This window comes from Stenella coeruleoalba (genome assembly GCF_951394435.1).
Source record: "Stenella coeruleoalba genome assembly, chromosome: 20".
Lineage (NCBI taxonomy): Eukaryota > Metazoa > Chordata > Mammalia > Artiodactyla > Delphinidae > Stenella > Stenella coeruleoalba.
Window position 1 is genome coordinate 10,118,280 of NC_137166.1, and position 18,955 is coordinate 10,137,234.

Here is an 18,955-nt window from a genome sequence, read left to right on the forward strand (position 1 = left end):
ACAGCGTATCGGAGCGATGAAGCCACAGTGTTGGAACTAAATTGATGGTTCTCAACTGGGGACGGTTTTACCCCCCAGGGACATTTGGTAAATGTTTGGAGATGTTTTTTGTTATAACTCAAGGGGGGAATCAGCTGGCATCTAGTGGGAAGAAGCCAGGGATGTTGCTAACTCTCCTACAATACATAGGACAGGTCCTCAAAACAGAATTATCCAGCCCCAGATGTCACTAGCGCTGAAGTCCTACGTGGGATACCCACACCTGGCACATATGGCTCCCTTATTTCCTGTCTTTCATCTCCCACTCCAGACATGAAAATAAGTAGGTAATCCATTAAAAACTACAGAAATGGTGATCCAGCTGCTTTGTTCTGATTTAATTGTGTTTCTTCTGGTGCTGGTTAGAATTTAGAAATTCAAAGGTCCAGCTTCTAGAGAGTGCTAAGAGATCAAAATGTTTAATATAGAAGGCAAAGAGAAGTGTGAGGGACCCTTAGGAACATCTATAATAGTTATGTTATCGGTGTGTTTCTTTTACATCCTGCCTCCTTCCAGGATTGAGGAAACACTAAAAAGTAAAATATCTTGTTTTTTTTAAGTGGGGAAATCAGATTGTTGGAAAATAAGTGTAAGAAAGACAGGTTGTAAACAGGGACAAGGTTCATGCACAACATTTTTTACCAAAATATCCCCAAGGGCCTGGGGTCCAGCTCTAGGAGAGATATGTATTTGGCCGTGGGCTGCTTGCCACAAAAGCAAAGGTAGAGAAATGATTAGTAACTTGATTCACAGTGTATGTGCAGCGCTTCCACAAAGCGTTTGTGAAATGAATGCTTGCCGAAGCTACAGTTGCTGCCCAGTTGTGTTCTAGAGCTGAATGCCTGGTTTTGAATCCCAGTTCTGTCACTCGCAAGCTGTGCAACTTTAAGCAAATCACTTAACCTCTCTGTGTTCAGTTTCCCTACTGTACCTCATGGGGTCGTCATGGGGAATAAATGTGTTGATACATACAAAGTACTTAGCTCAGTGTCTGGTGCGTAGTACGTGCTCTATAAATATGAAATATTTTTATCACCTTAAGTTGGAGAGATATCTTGGATCGAGCGAGTAAGAGCTCTGGATTTGGAGTCAGACTGCTCTCGAAATGTTGACTTCATTTGCTATTATCGTCATCGTTAGGATCTAAAAGCAAATGGCATGTGAACACAAGCTCCCCGTAAGAGTTTTAAGGGGGAACACCATTAAGATAGCTGAGGGAGAAATTCCTGTATGCTTCCAAATATGCCTTTAATTTCTAAGCCTTTCTCCAATGTATAGAAGAAAATGCCTTCTAGAACCTTCCAGAACAAAGTCATCACCCCACTCCTCAGCATGCCCTACCTTCAGTTTGCTTCTAACTGAACAACTGACACGAACCCGGCCTCTGAAAGGGAACAGTCTTTATTCCTGACCCCCAGCTATACAGCCTTCTGGTAATCAGCACCCTTGCTTTAAGCAGGAGAATGTTACTCTCCATCGTGGCTGTTTTCACGAGCGCCTTCCCTGAACGTGGGCACACGACAATTATTTCATTAACGCTGTGTGTTGTGATTGTGCACGTAGGGGAGAAAGGGAAAACACTTCTTACAATTGTATGTAATTTGGGACCAATTTGGTTCCCTACAGCAGGCCGTCAGCATCATGTTAATTGCAGCCACAGCAACAAAACAGCTGCGAGTGACACAAAGCCTGTCGTCAGGGGACGCGCTCCAGACAGCATCATCCTTCACTAGACTCCATTCTTGCTCCCCTGTTCATCCCGAAGTTGCGATAACCTTGACCTGAACTTTAAAGCTCAAGTGCAAACCGAGGCCCTTTAATTCTAGTCTCACAGGGCCGGGGGTACTAATCATTCCAGAATCAGGGAGTGTTTGGAGAGGAAGCCTTTGGCAGCCAGTGCTGGCACTTTGGGGGCATATGAATATCCCACAGTGCCACAAAGAGTCAATTCTAAACCCCTTTCCCTGGCTTTGTCTGACCACCCTATTCACCATGCTTCCACCCCATTCTTCTGTCTTCTACTTCAGCACCCTGCTTTCATCCCTTTCAGAGATTTTATGACTATTTACCATCATCTTATTAATATGTGTTACTTATTTCATCATCTCCTTCATTAGAACGCAAGAGTCCCGAGGGCCTCAAATGCATCTGTCTCATTTGCTGTGGTACCCTGGTGCCTGGCACAGCACCACAAGTAGTAGGTGCTCAGAAGATGCTTGCAAAGCGAGTGAATCCATCAGTGCCTCACTGGCTGCTAAGGAGGCTAAGAGGAGGGAGGACAAAGGCAAGCTCTGATGGGACATGGCGGCCCCTGTCGTGGGGACAGGCGTAAACATGGAAGTTCAAGCCCAGATTAGTTTAATTCTAGTAAGTGTGGCTCCAGGTGGGAATGTAGACCTGAGGAGGTTCGTGGTGGGGTGAGTGCCCAGGGATGCAGCTTCACAACTGCAGACACAATAACCACTGTGTTCAGAGCATGAGCACGTAAGCTAGTGGTTCACACACTTGCCTGTGTCAAAAAATCAGCCCAGGAGCTTGCGAAAAGTGTCGAGTTCTATTGTCTCTCCAAGCCAGTAGGATGGGGCTACAGAGAAATCTCAAGTAGCCCTAGAGACCCGGTCAGAAAGTAGCCAGACTGAAAGGCTGGTCTCTCTGTGGACCAAGTAGAGTGCACGAATGCTAAGTTTATTCTTGACCAGTGATTAAAAATACCAACACTTAAACAATCTCTGTTGAAATCAAAATACAGTTTTCTGGAGTTTCTCGGGCACTCTCATTTCTCTGCTTCATTTGGACAAAAGTGGCCCAAGTCACAGTCCTGTCCATGTGTGGTGAGCAGGTTGAGAATGCAGGCTTTCTTGCAAATGAATGATGCAGATGAAGGACAAACAAGATTTAGGCTATTCGGTCCATGTCCTTAGATGGAAGAGCTCACAACATGCCAAGCACCACACCACCAGCGTACTTTGGACGTGCACGGATACTTACTGATTTTGCAAAGCTAAAGAAGCTCTTGGTCTCTCCAGTCACCATGTTGGATGAACCTGCAAGTGGAAGATTCCCAAATCAAGCCAACGAAAATCAGCATCTCTTGCTTTGCGTGGAAGAATGGCAGTTGTCTGGCCCAGAACTGTCAAGAACTTGAAAGGAAATTTAGGTCAGCCTTGGAAAAATAAGGGAATTGGAGGGGGTGGTTGGTGTCGAGTTGACTTAATTTTAACTAAGTATCACTGGATCAGAGAGGAAGTAACATTTCTCAAGGTGACTATTTCATAACGTTGGACAATAGGTCACGTGGCAAAAATGTGATTTAAGCCACCATTATAATAAAATGATGAGTTGCCGAAATGTCTTGTTGGTGCCATTCTCTGAGACCGAGAAATGAACTCCTTTGTGAGATTACTTCATGGCATGAATTGGATTCCTCGGCAAGTGAGGGGCTTGGGGACCTGACCTTGGCTGGGCATTTAAGTAGTGGAGAGAGACAGGGCTGAATTAGAATTTAGATGGATGGAAAGATGGGGTCCAGAGGAGCAGATGAGGGTGAAAATAGGTTCACAAGCCAAGGAAATGGTGTGACCCACGTGTAAGCTCCAAAGAGGTCTGGGCAGAAAGGTGAAAACCACTTGAGACCAATGGTGTGGGAAACGGAGCCTTGCTGATGGGAACAAGCAATATTCAGAGTTAAGACAGGAAGTCGAGTTAGGAAAGATTCCCTAACATGCTCTTACAGAAAGGAAAAACCCCTTTCTGCGGTTCTGGGTTGGGTGAGGGTTAAGAGATACTATACCCTGGTGGTGCCTTTTCAGCGACTTTTCTGCCTTCCCCCCACAGATTTGGGAGTAAGTTCCTCTCAGAGAACCGTTAAATGAAAAAACAATGTATGTCTTAAACTTAGTTCTTTGGCCTTGGTAAACTAGTAGCCAGTTAGTCACTGCTTCTCCTTTTATGGGGTGACTTTTACAGGGTGCAAGCTTCACAGCACTAGGTTTTGATTACTTAGTAGTCAAGTAATTGATGTAATAAGATACTCGTGATATGATCAAGTTGTGTACACCAAAATGACGTCATGGAACTGGGGCAAAAATAGAACCAGTAAATGAATAAGGATGGGTAAAATGCTCATCTGTATTTGACTCACGTGTTAGTCATAGCCAATATCCCTACACTGACATTTATAGCTTCTCTTATCAATAGTAATAATTTAAAAACTGCATCCACCGCTAAAGACTTTCAAATACATGGCCACTACTCATAATGCCAGAACACTCCAGCAATGGAAGTCTCTTCCTTCTCTGTCACAGTGATCTGATGATGACAAAATGATGCTTGACTACTTATACCTCTCAGATATCTGTTTTATAAGATTCTCAGCTAATAGTAGGGAAATGAGTATTTTTTTCTGAGTTATGCAGAACTAAGGCTCAATTTTCTACTCTACTTCCGTGGGACAGAGTGCCAAAAATCTCAAGCATTGGAGAGCTCCAAGATCGTTTGGCTTTGGGATGCGACATCTGGCTTCAGATACGCTTTTTTCTTTGCAGAGACTAATGTTTAAATTGTTTTACCTGCCTATGACAAAGAGAAGAAGAGGGGGGAGAGGAGTCTCTGGGGTCTCATTCTGCTGGAGAAAACCCGCTCCCAGATGTCTCTCATGAATCCTCCCAAACCCAAGAGCATATAAGTGAATTAGAGGCAGACATGGGCTCTATCCATCCAGGGCTTCTGTCTTGATTGGGACATACAGGAGTAGTTTAGAGGAAGGAGATTCTGTACCTTGCAACTTCATCTCCAATAGTGAAGATCCTCCCTTTTAAAACCACCACATCCTAGCTACTCTTCTCCATCCTCTTATGGGTGTTTTTATTGCTTCATTTTTGTAACTTCCTTTGAAGCTATTAGTATTTTCCACATGTGCCACCTTCTGTGGGTCGAGTCCCATCTTGTCACTACCTTGGCTTGGCCTTGCTTTATTTCTTTTAGAATGAGAAATGCTCATGGGATAATAGGGCAGTAGGCACTTTTATAATTGAGAACAGTAGCAATACTATAGAAAATATTAACACCATCCCCATCTCATTACGCCAGCATATCAACACATCTCATTTTTCAGAGCCCCTTGTAAAGCACACGTGCGTTGCGGTGCTGCCTGTCGCCGACCATGTCCCCTGCTTCTGTTTAGCGCTCACCATATAAAATGTAGGTTCCCAGTGGTTTGAGAAGGCTGAGACCTTTTCCAGTGTTGTCCCCACAGAGGCAATCCAAAACAATGTCCACTCCTTCAGCAGAGATTCTAAATGGTGAGAAGACAAAGTAAAATAGTGTAACCTGTCAGGGACCAAACTGTCAACCCCTTTTCCTTCCTCTGTCATACTGTTTACTGCCAGAATCAGGAACAGAGAGAGCTCTGGGAGTAGAAATAAATAGGGCAGAAGCCCGGGAGGTGGATGTATCCTCCTGAGTCCAACTGTGAGAATTTCACAAAGCCGCAGACAGCTAAGAACCTGGCTGGTGGTGCCAGCAGAGAACATCACAGTCAGTCTGACCGCCTTGCTCAACTTCTCTGAGCCTCAGCTTTCTCCTTTGTAAAGTGGAGCTAGCGGGACTTCCCTGGTGGTCCAGTAGGTAAGGCTCCGCACTCCCGATGCAGGGGGCCCGGGTTCGATCCCTGGTAAGGGAACTAGATCCCACATGCCTGTGACAACTAAGAAGTCCTCATGCAGCAACTAAGAAGTCTGCATGCCACAACTAAGGGTCCCGCATGCTGCAACGAAGATCCAGCATGTGCTGCAACTAAGACCTGGAGCAACCAAAAAATAATAAAAATAAATAAATTAAATAAATATTTTCTAAAAGTTAAAAAAAATAAAATAAAGTGGAGCTAGCATGTTTCTTTGTGCTAAGAATGAGGTGAGGTGGCAGATGTGGTGCTTGGCCCATTGCCAGCCACATAATAGTTGCTCTGTAAGTCAATCAACAACTCATATTTGTGGAAATTGAGGAGTGTGCCAGGCTCTGTCCACGGTGCTGAATAGTGAAAACCAGCAAGCTCCCTGTCTTCATGGGGCTTCCGGTCTACCAAGGATTGGCTTTCTTCCCTCTCCACCTCCCTTCTCAGTGAAGCTATAAAGGCACGTTAATTTAACTTGCAAACTTCTATTGTCCAATCTCCAGGTTCAACCTATAAACATGCTCCTAGAGGAAAAGGGTTAAATAAATCCTACAGTGATGGAGGGCTCCACAGGGAATCCACATTTGTACTCTATTAGGAAGAAGATCCCTTCTTCCATTCATTTATTTATACATTTATTAATTCACTCGCTCATGCACTTAACAAACATCTACTGGGCTTCTTGGGTTAAAAGAGATTATGCAGGAGGGGCAGTAGAACCTGAAGGCTCTGGGGGTTGTAGGGAATATATTCCTGCCTACAGAGTTCCCAGCTCTGGCTGGGCCGTGCTCTGCTCAGACAAGAATGGCCCTTCCTCAGAGTTGTGCCTTTGCAGGGTTACCTTGTCTTAGCACATTGCTCACCCGCGTCCCCTGCATCGGCAGGCGGACTCTCAACCACTGCGCCACCAGGGAAGCCCCTTAGCAGCATCTTTTAGTGGAATAATCATGAATATCACAAGCAGAGCAGGTAGCCCATCAGAGGCACAGAGGACATCCTCATTTCTTAGCTCACCCCCGCTCCCCAATTTCTGGGAGTGTCTGCCTTGCCTGCATTTGTGTAGTCTTAATTACATAAAAGCAGAGAGGGTAAGGGCAGAGGGTTAAAGGCAACAGCTCCTATTCTGCTTTCTCCCTCTGTCATAAATCTCTGCAGACTTAAACAGCAAACAGAAATAGCCGCAGCTCAGAGATTCTCTGGGCCAAATTCAGCATCAAGATATTTTGGGATTGCTGATCCGAGACTTTCCTATCTGTCCTTCCTTGGTCCCCAACCCCTCGCTCCTTTATTGAGAATACTGCCTCTTTGCTTCCCGTCCACTCGGATCAGTGGAGAATTTCTCTTGAGTGGTGGTAGTTGCAATAGAGCCATTACTGGGTAAGCAGCCCTTCAACTTTGTCGAGAAATTAATTCCCCTTTACTGTAACTTTCATTTCCAGTTGGGTCCTTGGCACTCCACACAATTCTTCTCGTTCAGACTTCCCTTTCTCTGAGAACTCATCTCTGCCTTAGCTTTAACCGTCACCTCCAAGCTCATGACAGAGGGATGAGGTGATGTCAGAGTGCCCAGCACTGTGCCTGGCGCACAGTAGGCTGCTTAGTAAAAGTTTACTATTGACGGTTCCCACGTGCACGTAGTACCACTTCTAGGAGTCCTTTCTTGATCGCTTTCTCTCTGTTCTCTCCTGCTGGCTAGACTCTTGTTAATTTCCACTAGGTCTCAGTTTCTTTATATAAGATAAGGAATTTTCATCTTTCAGGATGCACCTACAATGATCTTACTGAAACGCTCAGCAGAGTGGGAGGAGACAGACAAAGCCTGGTGCCCCCCTCGCCTTGCCTGGGACTCGCTCCCTACCTCTCTGTACTGACTAAAAGAGTTCCCACTCTTCAAGCACCTCCTTGGGGCTGTCCACCTTGGCGTGCTCTCTGGTCTTTCTTCCCTCTTTATTTTTATTTTATTTATTTTATTTTATTTTATTTTTATTTTTTTGCGGTACATGGGCCTCTCACTGTTGTGGCCTCTCCCGTTGCGGAGCACAGGCTCCGGACGCGCAGGCTCAGCGGCCATGGCTCACGGGCCCAGCCGCTCCGCGGCATGTGGGATCCTCCCAGACCGTGGCACGAACCCGTGTCCCCTGTATCGGCAGGCAGACTCTCAGCCACTGCACCACCAGGGAAGCCCCCCTCTTTATTTTTAAAGCCCTTACAGTCAGATGCACACAATTGAAGGCTTCTAACTCTTCCACTTGGTTTCAAACATCCTCTTCTCTCTCCTCCGGAACAGAGAAGGGGGAAGTGACATAAAGGTTATGTCTGTATTATATATTTTTTTCCCCCTATTCCCTTTATAATGCCTGGCTCTAGGATGCAAACATATTCAAAAGAAGCTTACTGAGTGACTGGTTGATAAAAGAATTTTCATCCCAAGAAATTTTATGTTATTATTTTTTCTAGTTGATTACACACAACACAGTGTGTTGTGTTACACAGTGTGTTACACAGTGTAACAAACAATATCCATGATCAGAAAAGGAAGACAAATCACTCAGCATTCCACTCCTATTGCATCTCAGTGGGTGGATTTTTTTCCCCCTTCATTTTATGCCCTCACGCGCCAAGAATTTATACAAAGCTGTGATCACAGTGTAGCTGGAATTTGGCATTCTGCTTTTTTTCCACTCAATATGCTACCACAGGTATTTTTTTCATTTTCTGACAGAGTCTCCGTAATTACCATTTTTTAAGGGGCTGCGTAATACTCAAGTGTGTGGGTGTAGTGTAATCTACCAAACCGTTTCCCTTCTGTTGATAGTGGGGGCTGGTTCTGAATTTTCGCTTTTACAGACAATGCTGTAATTCACCCTGTCGTCACGTCCTGAGCACCTAACAATGAAGCAGGAGCAGTGCTTGGGTCTGCAGCAAGCAGGGTGGACCCGTGACTTTTATTTTCTTTCGGATTATATCCTGAGCGTAGGATTCGTGGGACAGAGAGTACAAACGTATTTGCAGCTTCCCAGTCATTTTTAGGCTAATCCCAGAATCTCTACTTAAAAATGTAAGGAAGGAACTGTTGGAGGTCACGTGTGCAGGAAGGTGGTGGGCAGGTGGGTCTCAGATGCTTCTGCTCTTCCGACATCAGAAGAAGTCACTGAATCTGGAGCTAAAGGCAGCAGGTCAAGGACACTGAGGGGATGGGGGATGGTGGAGCTACCTGGGACGTGGGGACAGCAGAGGCTCCCTGCTTATGGCCTCTGTCCCTTCTTCAGAAGAGCCGCCACCTCCCGACCCTCCTCTCCACTACCGCACACATCCTCTGACCACAGCCTCCAGCTGCACTAGTCTCCTTTCACATTCCTGAATTGACCAAGTCTTTCCTGACCCTGGGCCTTAGCACATGCCATTCTCCTTGGTCAGAAATGCTCTTCCTTTGGCCAAATTCTCAGCCCTCAGTTCTCAGCCCAAATCTCACTTGCTGATGGACGACATGTCTGATTTCCCCACTTGCCTATGTTTATTTCACTAGGACCTTGCATTTCTCCACCAAAGCACATATCAGAAGTAGCAATCAATGAATTTTTAAAATATCTCTTGTCCCTTCTTCCCAACGAGGCTCCAGGCTCCATGCAGACAGTGATCCTCAAGGTGGTTTCTGCTGGATCTCCTGCCCTAGCAGAGTACCTGCTAGGTACTCAGTATTTATTAAGCAGGTCAGTGCAGGAACAGAGGAAAGGATGCTTGAAGAAATATCTCTTAAGAGGGTGAAAGGAAAGGTGGCTGAAGGGAAAGTGGTAGTTCATTTTCCAGACCACAGCTTGAAAGATGCAAGTTAAAGGAAGGAAGTTTATAAAAGTAGGCAAAGATATATTCTGGAAGTCTTTACAAACTACTGTACATAACATAGATAAGCAACAAGGATTTACTGTATAGCACAGGGAACGCTATTCAATATCTTGTAATAACTTATAATGGAAAAGAATCTGAAATATATATGTATATATATATGTATGTATAACATGCATACACCTGAAACTAACACACTATTGTAAATCAACTATACTTAAAAAAAAATGCCTGCAATCTCTGGACATCTGAGAAACGGGTGGTAAATTTCCAATATCTAGCTTTAAAGCTTTCTTTTCACATCACATGGGAAATACTGGGGCAACCTTAAATGACACGCAAATCTTGACACTCAAAATTTTTTTTAAATTTGAGAATTCAGACTGTCAGAAGACTCTCCTTTCCGAAAAACTTCCCAAGTTTCACCTAATGCGGTCTAAATCTATCACTTCAAACAACCAGATCTCCCATCCTCCAACCCTTCAATTTTTCATCTTAATCAGTGATTTGGAGGAAATTGTTTCTTTGTTATGATGCTGTGCTAGCCGGACAACTGAATTCCTTTGTACCTTCTGATTTTGTGCTGGAGAATGAAAATACAGAACCAGTGGCTCTGGCACATCTCTGAATCCCCCCAGGAGCTGCGAGTGGAGCAGAGCCTGGGAATCAGCAGGGGTGAGACACACACATCACCTGAAAGCATGGCGGCAGCTGGGTGTTCCATCTGATTTCCTGTGTTGACATGCACAGGGCCGTAAGGATCATAGGTGGAACATGGATCATGTTATAAAGCAACGTCTCCCCTGGGGAGACCACAACAGCCAGCAGATGGATGGCCCCTCCCATTCATTCTCTATGACGCACCAGTGACTCTTCCAAACCCAAATCTGATCATGTCACCACCTTGGTCCTTTGGTGGCTCTCAGTCACACCCAGGTTGGAGTCCACACTCCCTGGGGCTGTTACATGAATGAATGAGAAGTAAACTTCTCTGTGTTACGGTAGTGTTATAGGAGCTCTCACAATTTAGCTTTGTAACTTGACTGCTCTGTTCCTCAGGTTTATCGTCTCCAAAATGGGGATAATAATAAGCTTGTTGAGAGGATTAGATGAGTGAATACATGTGAAGTAGCACAGGACTAGTAATATATATGTTTACAGTTATGATTGTTATCAGCCCTCCTCTAAATGAACGCTCCTGTTCCTTAAGAGAGAAGTGCAGGGACCATCCTGGTGCTCTTTATAGCAAACATCTTACCTTTTCACTTCCTGCACGTAGTCTGCGTTTCTGTCAAAGAGATGAGTCACGGAGTCTTTGATGGCTTCATGCTTGAAAGTAGAAGCTGTTCCAAAGACAGTCACGTTGGGGACAGTGGAGCACAGCTGAGCCACAGCTTGGCCCTGGGAGTGAAATACAACGGACAAGTCACACAAGAGAGCTACCATCCAGCAGCTAGTCCCACTGGGTGGAGAGCAGGATTTCTCAGCCTTGCCGCTGCTGACCGTTTTGGGCTGGATTAGCCTTTGTTGCGGGGGGCTTGAACTGTGCATTGTGAGATGTTTAGCAGCATCCCTGGCCTCTACCTACTAGGTACCAGCAGCAAGCCCCCAGTTGTGACAGCCAGCAATGTCTCCAGACATTTCAAAATGTCCCCTGGGGACGAAATTTCCCTTGGTTGAGAACCACTGGTGCAGAGGAAGGTGAGCCAGCAAAACCCCAGTACCAAGACATAACAACTGTTATTTAACCATATCGACCCTCAGGCTCTCCATTTATAGATTAGCACTAATACTACCTGCTCCCTAGGATCTTGGAGGATGTCTTAGTTTGGATTTCCCAGAAGCAGATTCTGAGGCAAGGATTTGAGAGTAAGTCCTTTATCTGGAATAGGAAATACCAGGGTAGAAGGCAGCCAATAAAGGGTGTGTTTATCAAGTTAGTATCCGCCACGCTAACTGGAACTCAATCCCTCTGAGGAACTCCATGAGCAAGTGTAGAATACGCCTTGGACATATCCAAACCAAGTGGTGAGGACGCTGGAGTATTTATCCACCAAATTTCTGTCTGTTACCAGTTGAGGGTTGCTTCTGCAGCAGTGACTCTTAGGCACGTCTTTGTCCTCAGAGGCCAAACGTGCTTCCACAGCCAGTCAGGAGCCCTAAGTAAGCAACCTTCAGCACGTTGAGTGCAGAAAAGGTATGGTGTGGCTCACAGCATCTGCTACAGGGGGCGTTAAATGAGGCAACAAGTAACATAGGTCCAGCACCTGGCACAAAACACGACACTTAATAGGTAATCAATCTTAATCATCTGTACCCCTTATTGGCTTATTACACCCAGGGCTGAGATGTCCAGGTGTATAAAGAAAATGCCATTGCATGAGGTTTAAACCTCGAATGGCCCAAGAGAAATCACAGATGTAGTTAGGAATGGTTAATCTTCCCATATCCTTTTTCAATATCGTTAGAAGTTTAAGTCATTGGACAAAATACTGTGATCGTGTGCATTCAGAAACCTTCCAGTAAAACCCAGTTTGCTGCTAATTAAGATGCGTCCTAAAACCAGGTACTGTCTCTCTGCAGTGTTCCATCTACCATCTTAAGAAGGCAGAAATTATTAAGGAGGGAAATTATTCTACCAGAGGCATCTGTGATATGAATTACAGCCTCTCACTTTATTTACGTGTCTTCATGTTGGCAGACTCAATCAGGTTGGAAGGTCAATTTGTGGAAACGTGATTTTTCCCAACATTTGCTATTAGAGGCAATACTGAGAGAATCAGAGAATGTCAGAGTTGCAAGATCATCCAATTACCCCCTCCTTATTGTTTTATAGACCAGGGAGAGGGGACTCTGAAAGGTTAAGGTAACCCAATTCTTCAGAGGCAGACCTGAGATTCAAAGCAAGGTCTCCTGACTTCCAGCTACTGCCATTTTCTATTATGCCATGCGTGCTGTCTACTTATTTTGGCATTTAAAGCTAAGCAGACTTTTAAGTTGCTGCCTAAAATAGACACATTACTGACACACTCACTTGGAGGTCAATATTTCAGAACATGGGCGTGAACCTGAGACTCCAGACAGGCTATAGTTCTCTGTTCTAAGAAGAACTTTGGTATTTGGTTAAATTTTTTATCCCCTGATTTTGAAGAACAAAAAAAGGGACTCTCCTTCCTAGTGAGTGTAAATATCATCAACCACCATGACGATCCTCAGAAATTCGACAGGGCTTGAGCTAACCTTGTTAGTTCTGGCGTGGGAGCTTAGAACTGGTTCTCATAGCCATGTGGCCCCTCCTCTGTCCTTAAGCAAACCTGACGTTTATCCACTCAACTCCTTTTCAAATTCCTACTATGTGCTACCTCATCACACTGTGCTGTAGTTGCTGGAGCAGCAGAGATGCCTGATACATCTTAATCTCTATCTCTAGTCCCACCGAGTCCCAGACTTGTGTACTGAAGTACGATTTTGGCATCTGTCTTCACCTGGCTCTCCAGAAACCACACATCAAATTCAACTCATCCAAAACGTAACTCATGGCTATCTCCAAGTGAGTTACTCCTCATATTAGCTTGCTAGGGCTGCCAGAACAAAGTACCGCAAACTGGGCAGCTTAAAAACCAGAACTTTATTGTTTCACAGTTCTGGAGGCTAGAGGTCTGAAATCAAGGTATCAGCAGGGTTGGCTCCTTCTAATGGCTGTGAGGGAGGGATCTGATCCAGGCATCCCTCCCTGGCTTGTAGGTGGTGGTGTTCTCCCTAGGTCTCTTTGCATTGGTCTTTCCTCTATGCCAGTCTGCGTCCACATTTCCCATTCTTGTAAGGACACCAGTTATATTGGATTAGCGCTCACCCTCATGACCTCATTTAACTTGACCTCTGTGAAGACCCTACCTCCAAATAAGGGCCTATTTTGAGGTGCTGGGGTTTAGGATTTCAACTTATGAATTGGATGAGGGTGGGGGGACACAATTCAACCCATAACACTCCTCTCACTGCATTTGCTGCCTCGGTGGATGGAACTGCACCACTCACTCATCGCTAAAGCCAGGAATCTGGGGGTCATCCTGGACCCCTCTTCCTCCCTCTTCCCACATCCAATTAGCACCTTTGTTGTTTCCACTCAACATCTCTTGGGACTGTCACTTCCTCCCCTGGATTACGACAACACCTTTCTAACCGGCCTGGCTGTTTCCACATGCACTTCAGAGTGATTTTTCTCAAACACAACACTGAGCATTTCATTATGTGTTTCAAAGCTTCCCAGTGCCTGTCATGGCCTTCAGAATGAAACGCACACCCTTTACTTGACGGCACAAGGCCAGCCCTCTGGGATCTGACCCAGTCTACCTCACTAACATGATTGCCCTCCACTTTTCCAATATCCACTGCCTAACACACAGACGTGAGCCATCACTGACATTGGTCATGACCCTCATCCCATAGCGTTCTCAGAATGAGCCTTCAACCTTATTTTACTGAGGAAGGAGCTGAGGTTTACGGAGGTTAGGGACCTGGGCCAAGGTCATTAGGGTACGATGTGGTAGACCTTGATGTGCTGTACTCACCAGCTGAGTGACCTTGAGTAAAGTATCAGCTCCTCTGATCACTTGTCTTAATATGCATTATACACAATACTATATGAACACGAAGATTGTTGTGGGATTATACGACATTATGCATCCACGGGCTTAGAATGGTGAATGTTTAATAAACACTTGCTATCATTGCTACTGGGCCTCCTGTTACTTTTTTCTTCACATTATTATGGCGATATCAGCAGTGGAAGCATGTCCACTGCCTACTCTCCAGAACATCTCATGCTATTTTGCAGCAGTGCTGGTTTTCCCACACACCTTCCCCTTCCCGTCATGGCCTGGCCTTCCAGTGTCTTCTGCAGATCACAGCCACTCCCCCTGAGGCATATCGTCTTCTAGAAATCTTTCCCAGCATCCCAGGCAGAGTCTCTTGCCTCTTGTTGTGCCACCATTGACCTTGCTCCAGGACAGTGGCCACCACGGCCTGCGGGGGCTGCTCCCTGACCCATCTGTGAGCTCCAGGGGGTCAGAGACGGTGCCGCACGTGGCTCCAGACCCCAGCGCGTAGGGCAGAGTCTGGCACGGAGCAGATGTTTGGTAAACCTTGTTGAACAGATGCGTGAGAAACGAGAGGGGTTTGGTGTAATGGGGAAGCCCCTCGTCATTTCGCAGATTTCTACGTTCTTTAGCTTTGCAGAGTGGGAATAAAGCATAGGTTTAATGAGCATATCTAGTCTCTGGCCCAAGCAGAATTTTACCATTTCCGTTTTAAAGAGAAAGATACATGTGGTAGTAAAATGAAATGATATAAGTAACTGGGTTACTTACATCTTTAAATTATTATGTAATATATATGAACATTATATGTGATATATAATACATAAACGTATTATATATTATAATTATAGTTGGCCCTCCATATGCATGGATTCTGCATCGTGGAGTCAACCAACCATGGTTCGAAAATAGTCAGGAAAAAAAAATTCCAGAAAGTTCCCTAAAGCAAAACTTTAATTTGCCACATGCTGGCAACTATTTATGTGGAATTTACATTGTATTAGGTATTATAAGTGATCTTGAGATGATTTAAAGTACACGGGAGGATGTGCATAGGTTGTATGTAAATACTACACCAAGGACTTGAGCGTCCTTGGATTTTGGTATCTGTGGGGGGAAGGGGGTGGTCTTGGGCACTACCACCCTGTGGGTACCGAGGGACCACTGTATATATAATTAGAACAATTATGTATATATAATTAGAGTAACCTGTGATATGCATTATATGTATATATGTACAATTAGTATTATATATGCATATATAATAATACCTAGCATATAATATTCCATTCGCACTATATAATTAGTATAATAATAAATCATTATTATTATATGTGCATATGTAATATACATGCACATATAACTAGCATAATATACAAGTAGTATATGTAATATTATATCATGATTCGTATTATTATATAAATAATGATGGGTAGTAAACACCAGTTCAGCACATATCTATCTACAGCATCCCTACCCGCTCTTTTAGTTCTTAAATAATTCACTCAGGCAGTGAGAGGCCCTTGCAAGATCCTCAGTGATTTCTAAAGTGAATAACGCTCAGCATTCTGTATTTAAGCAGAGAAGTGCCGGCCCTCACATTTATAGAAAATCTGTACCCTCCGTTCTCCACGTCCCAAGGTGAATGTAAGATCAGCATCTAAGTTAGCCTCATTTCTCCCACGTGCCTAGCAAATAGCATGGACTCAGTAAAGACTTGTGGAAGAAGGAGTGAATTTTCAATAAAAAGGATTCTGCAATTTACCTGCAGACCCAGAACATAAAATGAACGAGACAATCCAGTCTCCCAGCAACAGCAGTAAATGGAGATTTGCATGTATTTGTTTTTTGTTTGTTTGTTTTTTGTGGTACGCGGGCCTCTCACTGTTGTGGTCTCTCCTGTTGCGGAGCACAGGCTCCAGACACGCAGGCTCAGCGGCCATGGCTGACGGGCCCAGCCGCTCCGCGGCATGTGGGACCTTCCTGGACTGGGGAACGAACCAGTGTCCCCTACATCAGCAGGCAGACTCTCAACCACTGCGCCACCAGGGAAGCCCTACTTGTTTTTAACTGATTTTCCCTTCCCTCTGTAGAATGTAAGAGCTCGGCAGCAAGGCTCTCCCTCCCTTCCCTGCATCTAACAGTGCGGCAGTAACAACATCTGTGGTTCCTGCCTCTCACCATATGCCGGGTACTGGGTGAAAGTGCTTCCTTACACCCTTAGACCACTTTTGGAATACATTTTTTTTGTTTCCCTTTTATGCCTGAAAATGGGGATTCAGAGAGGGAAAGGAACCTGTCCAAGGTTATGTACCTTGTAAGTGATAAACCTGGGGTCAGACCAGCTGTCCCTGACTCCACGGCCACTCTGCTATTAGTCTTTTTGTCCATCCCACTAAGCACTCAAGTTGCTGACATGGAAATCTTAGAGAAAACCATGGGTCCTTGACATCAATATGGAAGGCTTCATCGATCCACTCCAGATAGCTTTGTCTCAGTTTAGATGGGTGAACAAATTTCAACCAACTCAGTCCTAATTCCAGGGCTGTTGGGGTCCCCTCAAGCAGAGCACAGACAGTAGGAAATGCAGGGCCAATAGTTAGAAGGGAGTTGTTTGGGGGTCCCTGAAATTTGACTCTTATCAGTAGACTGGCAGTTCAAAGCAAGATCCTATTCCAGAAAACCTGGGCACAGTAGACAAACAATTAGAGGAGCAGATACATTTATCTAAAAGACTTAGTACACTGTCTGGTACATACTCAGTACTCATTAACTGGCAGTTTATAACACGACTGCTCTGGAATTAGGACTGAGACTGGTTGAAATTCTGGTTACCCACTAAGTGGGAATTCAGGATAGATACTCCTGTCAGGGCACCGAGATTCAGGCTTCAGCATCAGAGACTCAAGGAAACAGGAGACAAAGAAAGGATGGCTTAAAAGGGCCTCTGTGGGACTTCCCTGGTGGTCCAGCGGTTGGGACTCCGTGTTCCCAATGCAGGGGCCTGGGTTCCATCCCTGGTCAGGGAACTAGATCCTGCATGCATGCCACAACTAAGATCCCACGTGCCGCATCTAAGACCCAGAGCAGCCAAATAAATAAATAAATATTAAAAAAAAAAAGGACCTCTATGATACAGATATTCTCTACCTCCTCAGCCTTGTTTGTCATCATATACCAGAACTCTAGCTTTGGAAGGACTGAGCATATGGAAAAATGCTTAGTCCTTCCTAAATGCCACCCCCTCTCACCACAGGACATTGGCACACATGCAGGTTTCACAGCCTGCAGCCCTCTCCCTTGTCTTTTCTCCTGGTTGATTCCTAGTCATCCTTATCATCTCAGTCTCTCTGTCACTTCATTGTCATTCATTCCATCATTATAGGGCTATTTCACGACTGCCGCAAATAGATTAGACACTATGAGAGGTCCTGGAAAGATAAAGGTGAACAAGTTATAGACAGTCCCTATCATTTTGGAGCTTGCATTCCCCTAGAGGCAACAGATATTTAGAAAATAAATATACTATTAAAAGTACAGTCATACACCTAAACCAATAGGGTGAGAATGCCAATTCCAACCACTGAACCACTGGGATAAGACCCCATTGGTGCGCTGCAGTCTTGCAAATATGCAGAAAATAAGGGGCATGCACTCAAGGGCATGTGGACGATGCGCTGGGGAGAGAGACTAGATGAAATGGGAACTTGAACTTGATGATCCCCGTGGTCGCTCCAGTTCCACGATTTCTAGGTCACATGGGCTGGTTCTTAGCTGGTCTAAAGAAAATCTATTTGAAAAACCTCCCAAAGAGAATGAGAGTTTACACATTTCCCTACATTTAGTGAAAAATGGAATTTTCGATTGAGAACTTGACCATTTCCGAAATCACTTATAAAAAAAAATTAGGTTTACCTCTCCCAGGAGCTGTTTTCACATTTAAACAGCTCCTAGAAACCACAAACTATTCTAGCAGTCAAAGAATGTAAGAGAAGGAGCTTGGGGATATCTAGAGAAGACGCCTGGAGGAAATGGTGAGGTCAGGTTGTTTTCCTCCAAAGAACTGTCAGTTTACTTTTTCATCTTCATCAAGGTAGAGAGGCCCTTGGACTAGGAGAGCTAAATGAATGTTATCACAAAATCTAGTACAGGCTACCTGAGCCCTCCGTATGCCTTTCTTATGACCATACAAACTCCCACGCTGGGATTCAGACACAGGTTTAGAAATTTTTCTTTTTCCCCAGATCAGTGCTGTCATTTGCCTGCTCAACAATTCAGTTGACTCAATTGTTGTAAGAGGGGGAAGTTCACATCCCACTGTGTGGGCCGATCCACGTGACCCGCCACCAAAGGCATCAGAGAACATTCCATGTTTTCCTCTAGTACACTCTCAGAAGCAGTCAGCGCCTCTTTTTCTCTATCTCGTTTGTCGCTGCAAAACTCTTGAACCACGCATGACACTCTGTAACATGCATGTGCTGAGACTCTCAACAGTGAGAAGCTTCAGGGGACGGTGACTGAGGGAGGAGAGAGAGAAGGAGGAAAAAAGTGAAGATTGATTGAGACTGGCATTCTTCAATTGCTCAGGGTGTCAGTGTGGATTTTTTTTTTTTTAATCCAAAAAAGCCGTAGACACATTTTTTGGGAAGCCTTGGCAGATGATATCTTCCGTTGATTGATTTTATCTATGATACAGCTCAGTGCTTCTCCATATGAGCTGCCAGCACCAGCAGCGTCACCTCCTCTGGAGACCTGTTAGACATGCAGGTTCCCAGGCCCCACCCCAGACCTGAAGAATCAGAACCTC

At 44.8% G+C, this 18,955-nt stretch overlaps 1 protein-coding gene and 1 long non-coding RNA gene across 3 annotated transcripts in view; one reads left to right on the top strand and one right to left on the bottom strand.

Moving 5' to 3' along the window:
- LOC307178707 overlaps positions 1-18,955 on the top strand; it is a 369,464-nt gene that overhangs the window by 138,507 nt on the left and 212,002 nt on the right. The window lies entirely within an intron of this gene.
- Positions 1-18,955, bottom strand: part of VAT1L (vesicle amine transport 1 like) — a gene marked incomplete at its 3' end in the record, with an annotated part of 143,702 nt that overhangs the window by 70,632 nt on the left and 54,115 nt on the right. The window contains exons 4-6 of the mRNA XM_079907165.1: positions 10,812-10,954; positions 5,229-5,332; positions 3,028-3,083 (exon numbers count right to left, since the gene is read on the bottom strand). Coding sequence (XP_079763291.1) covers positions 3,028-3,083; positions 5,229-5,332; positions 10,812-10,954 — 303 coding nt within the window. The remainder of the gene's footprint in view (positions 1-3,027; positions 3,084-5,228; positions 5,333-10,811; positions 10,955-18,955) is intronic.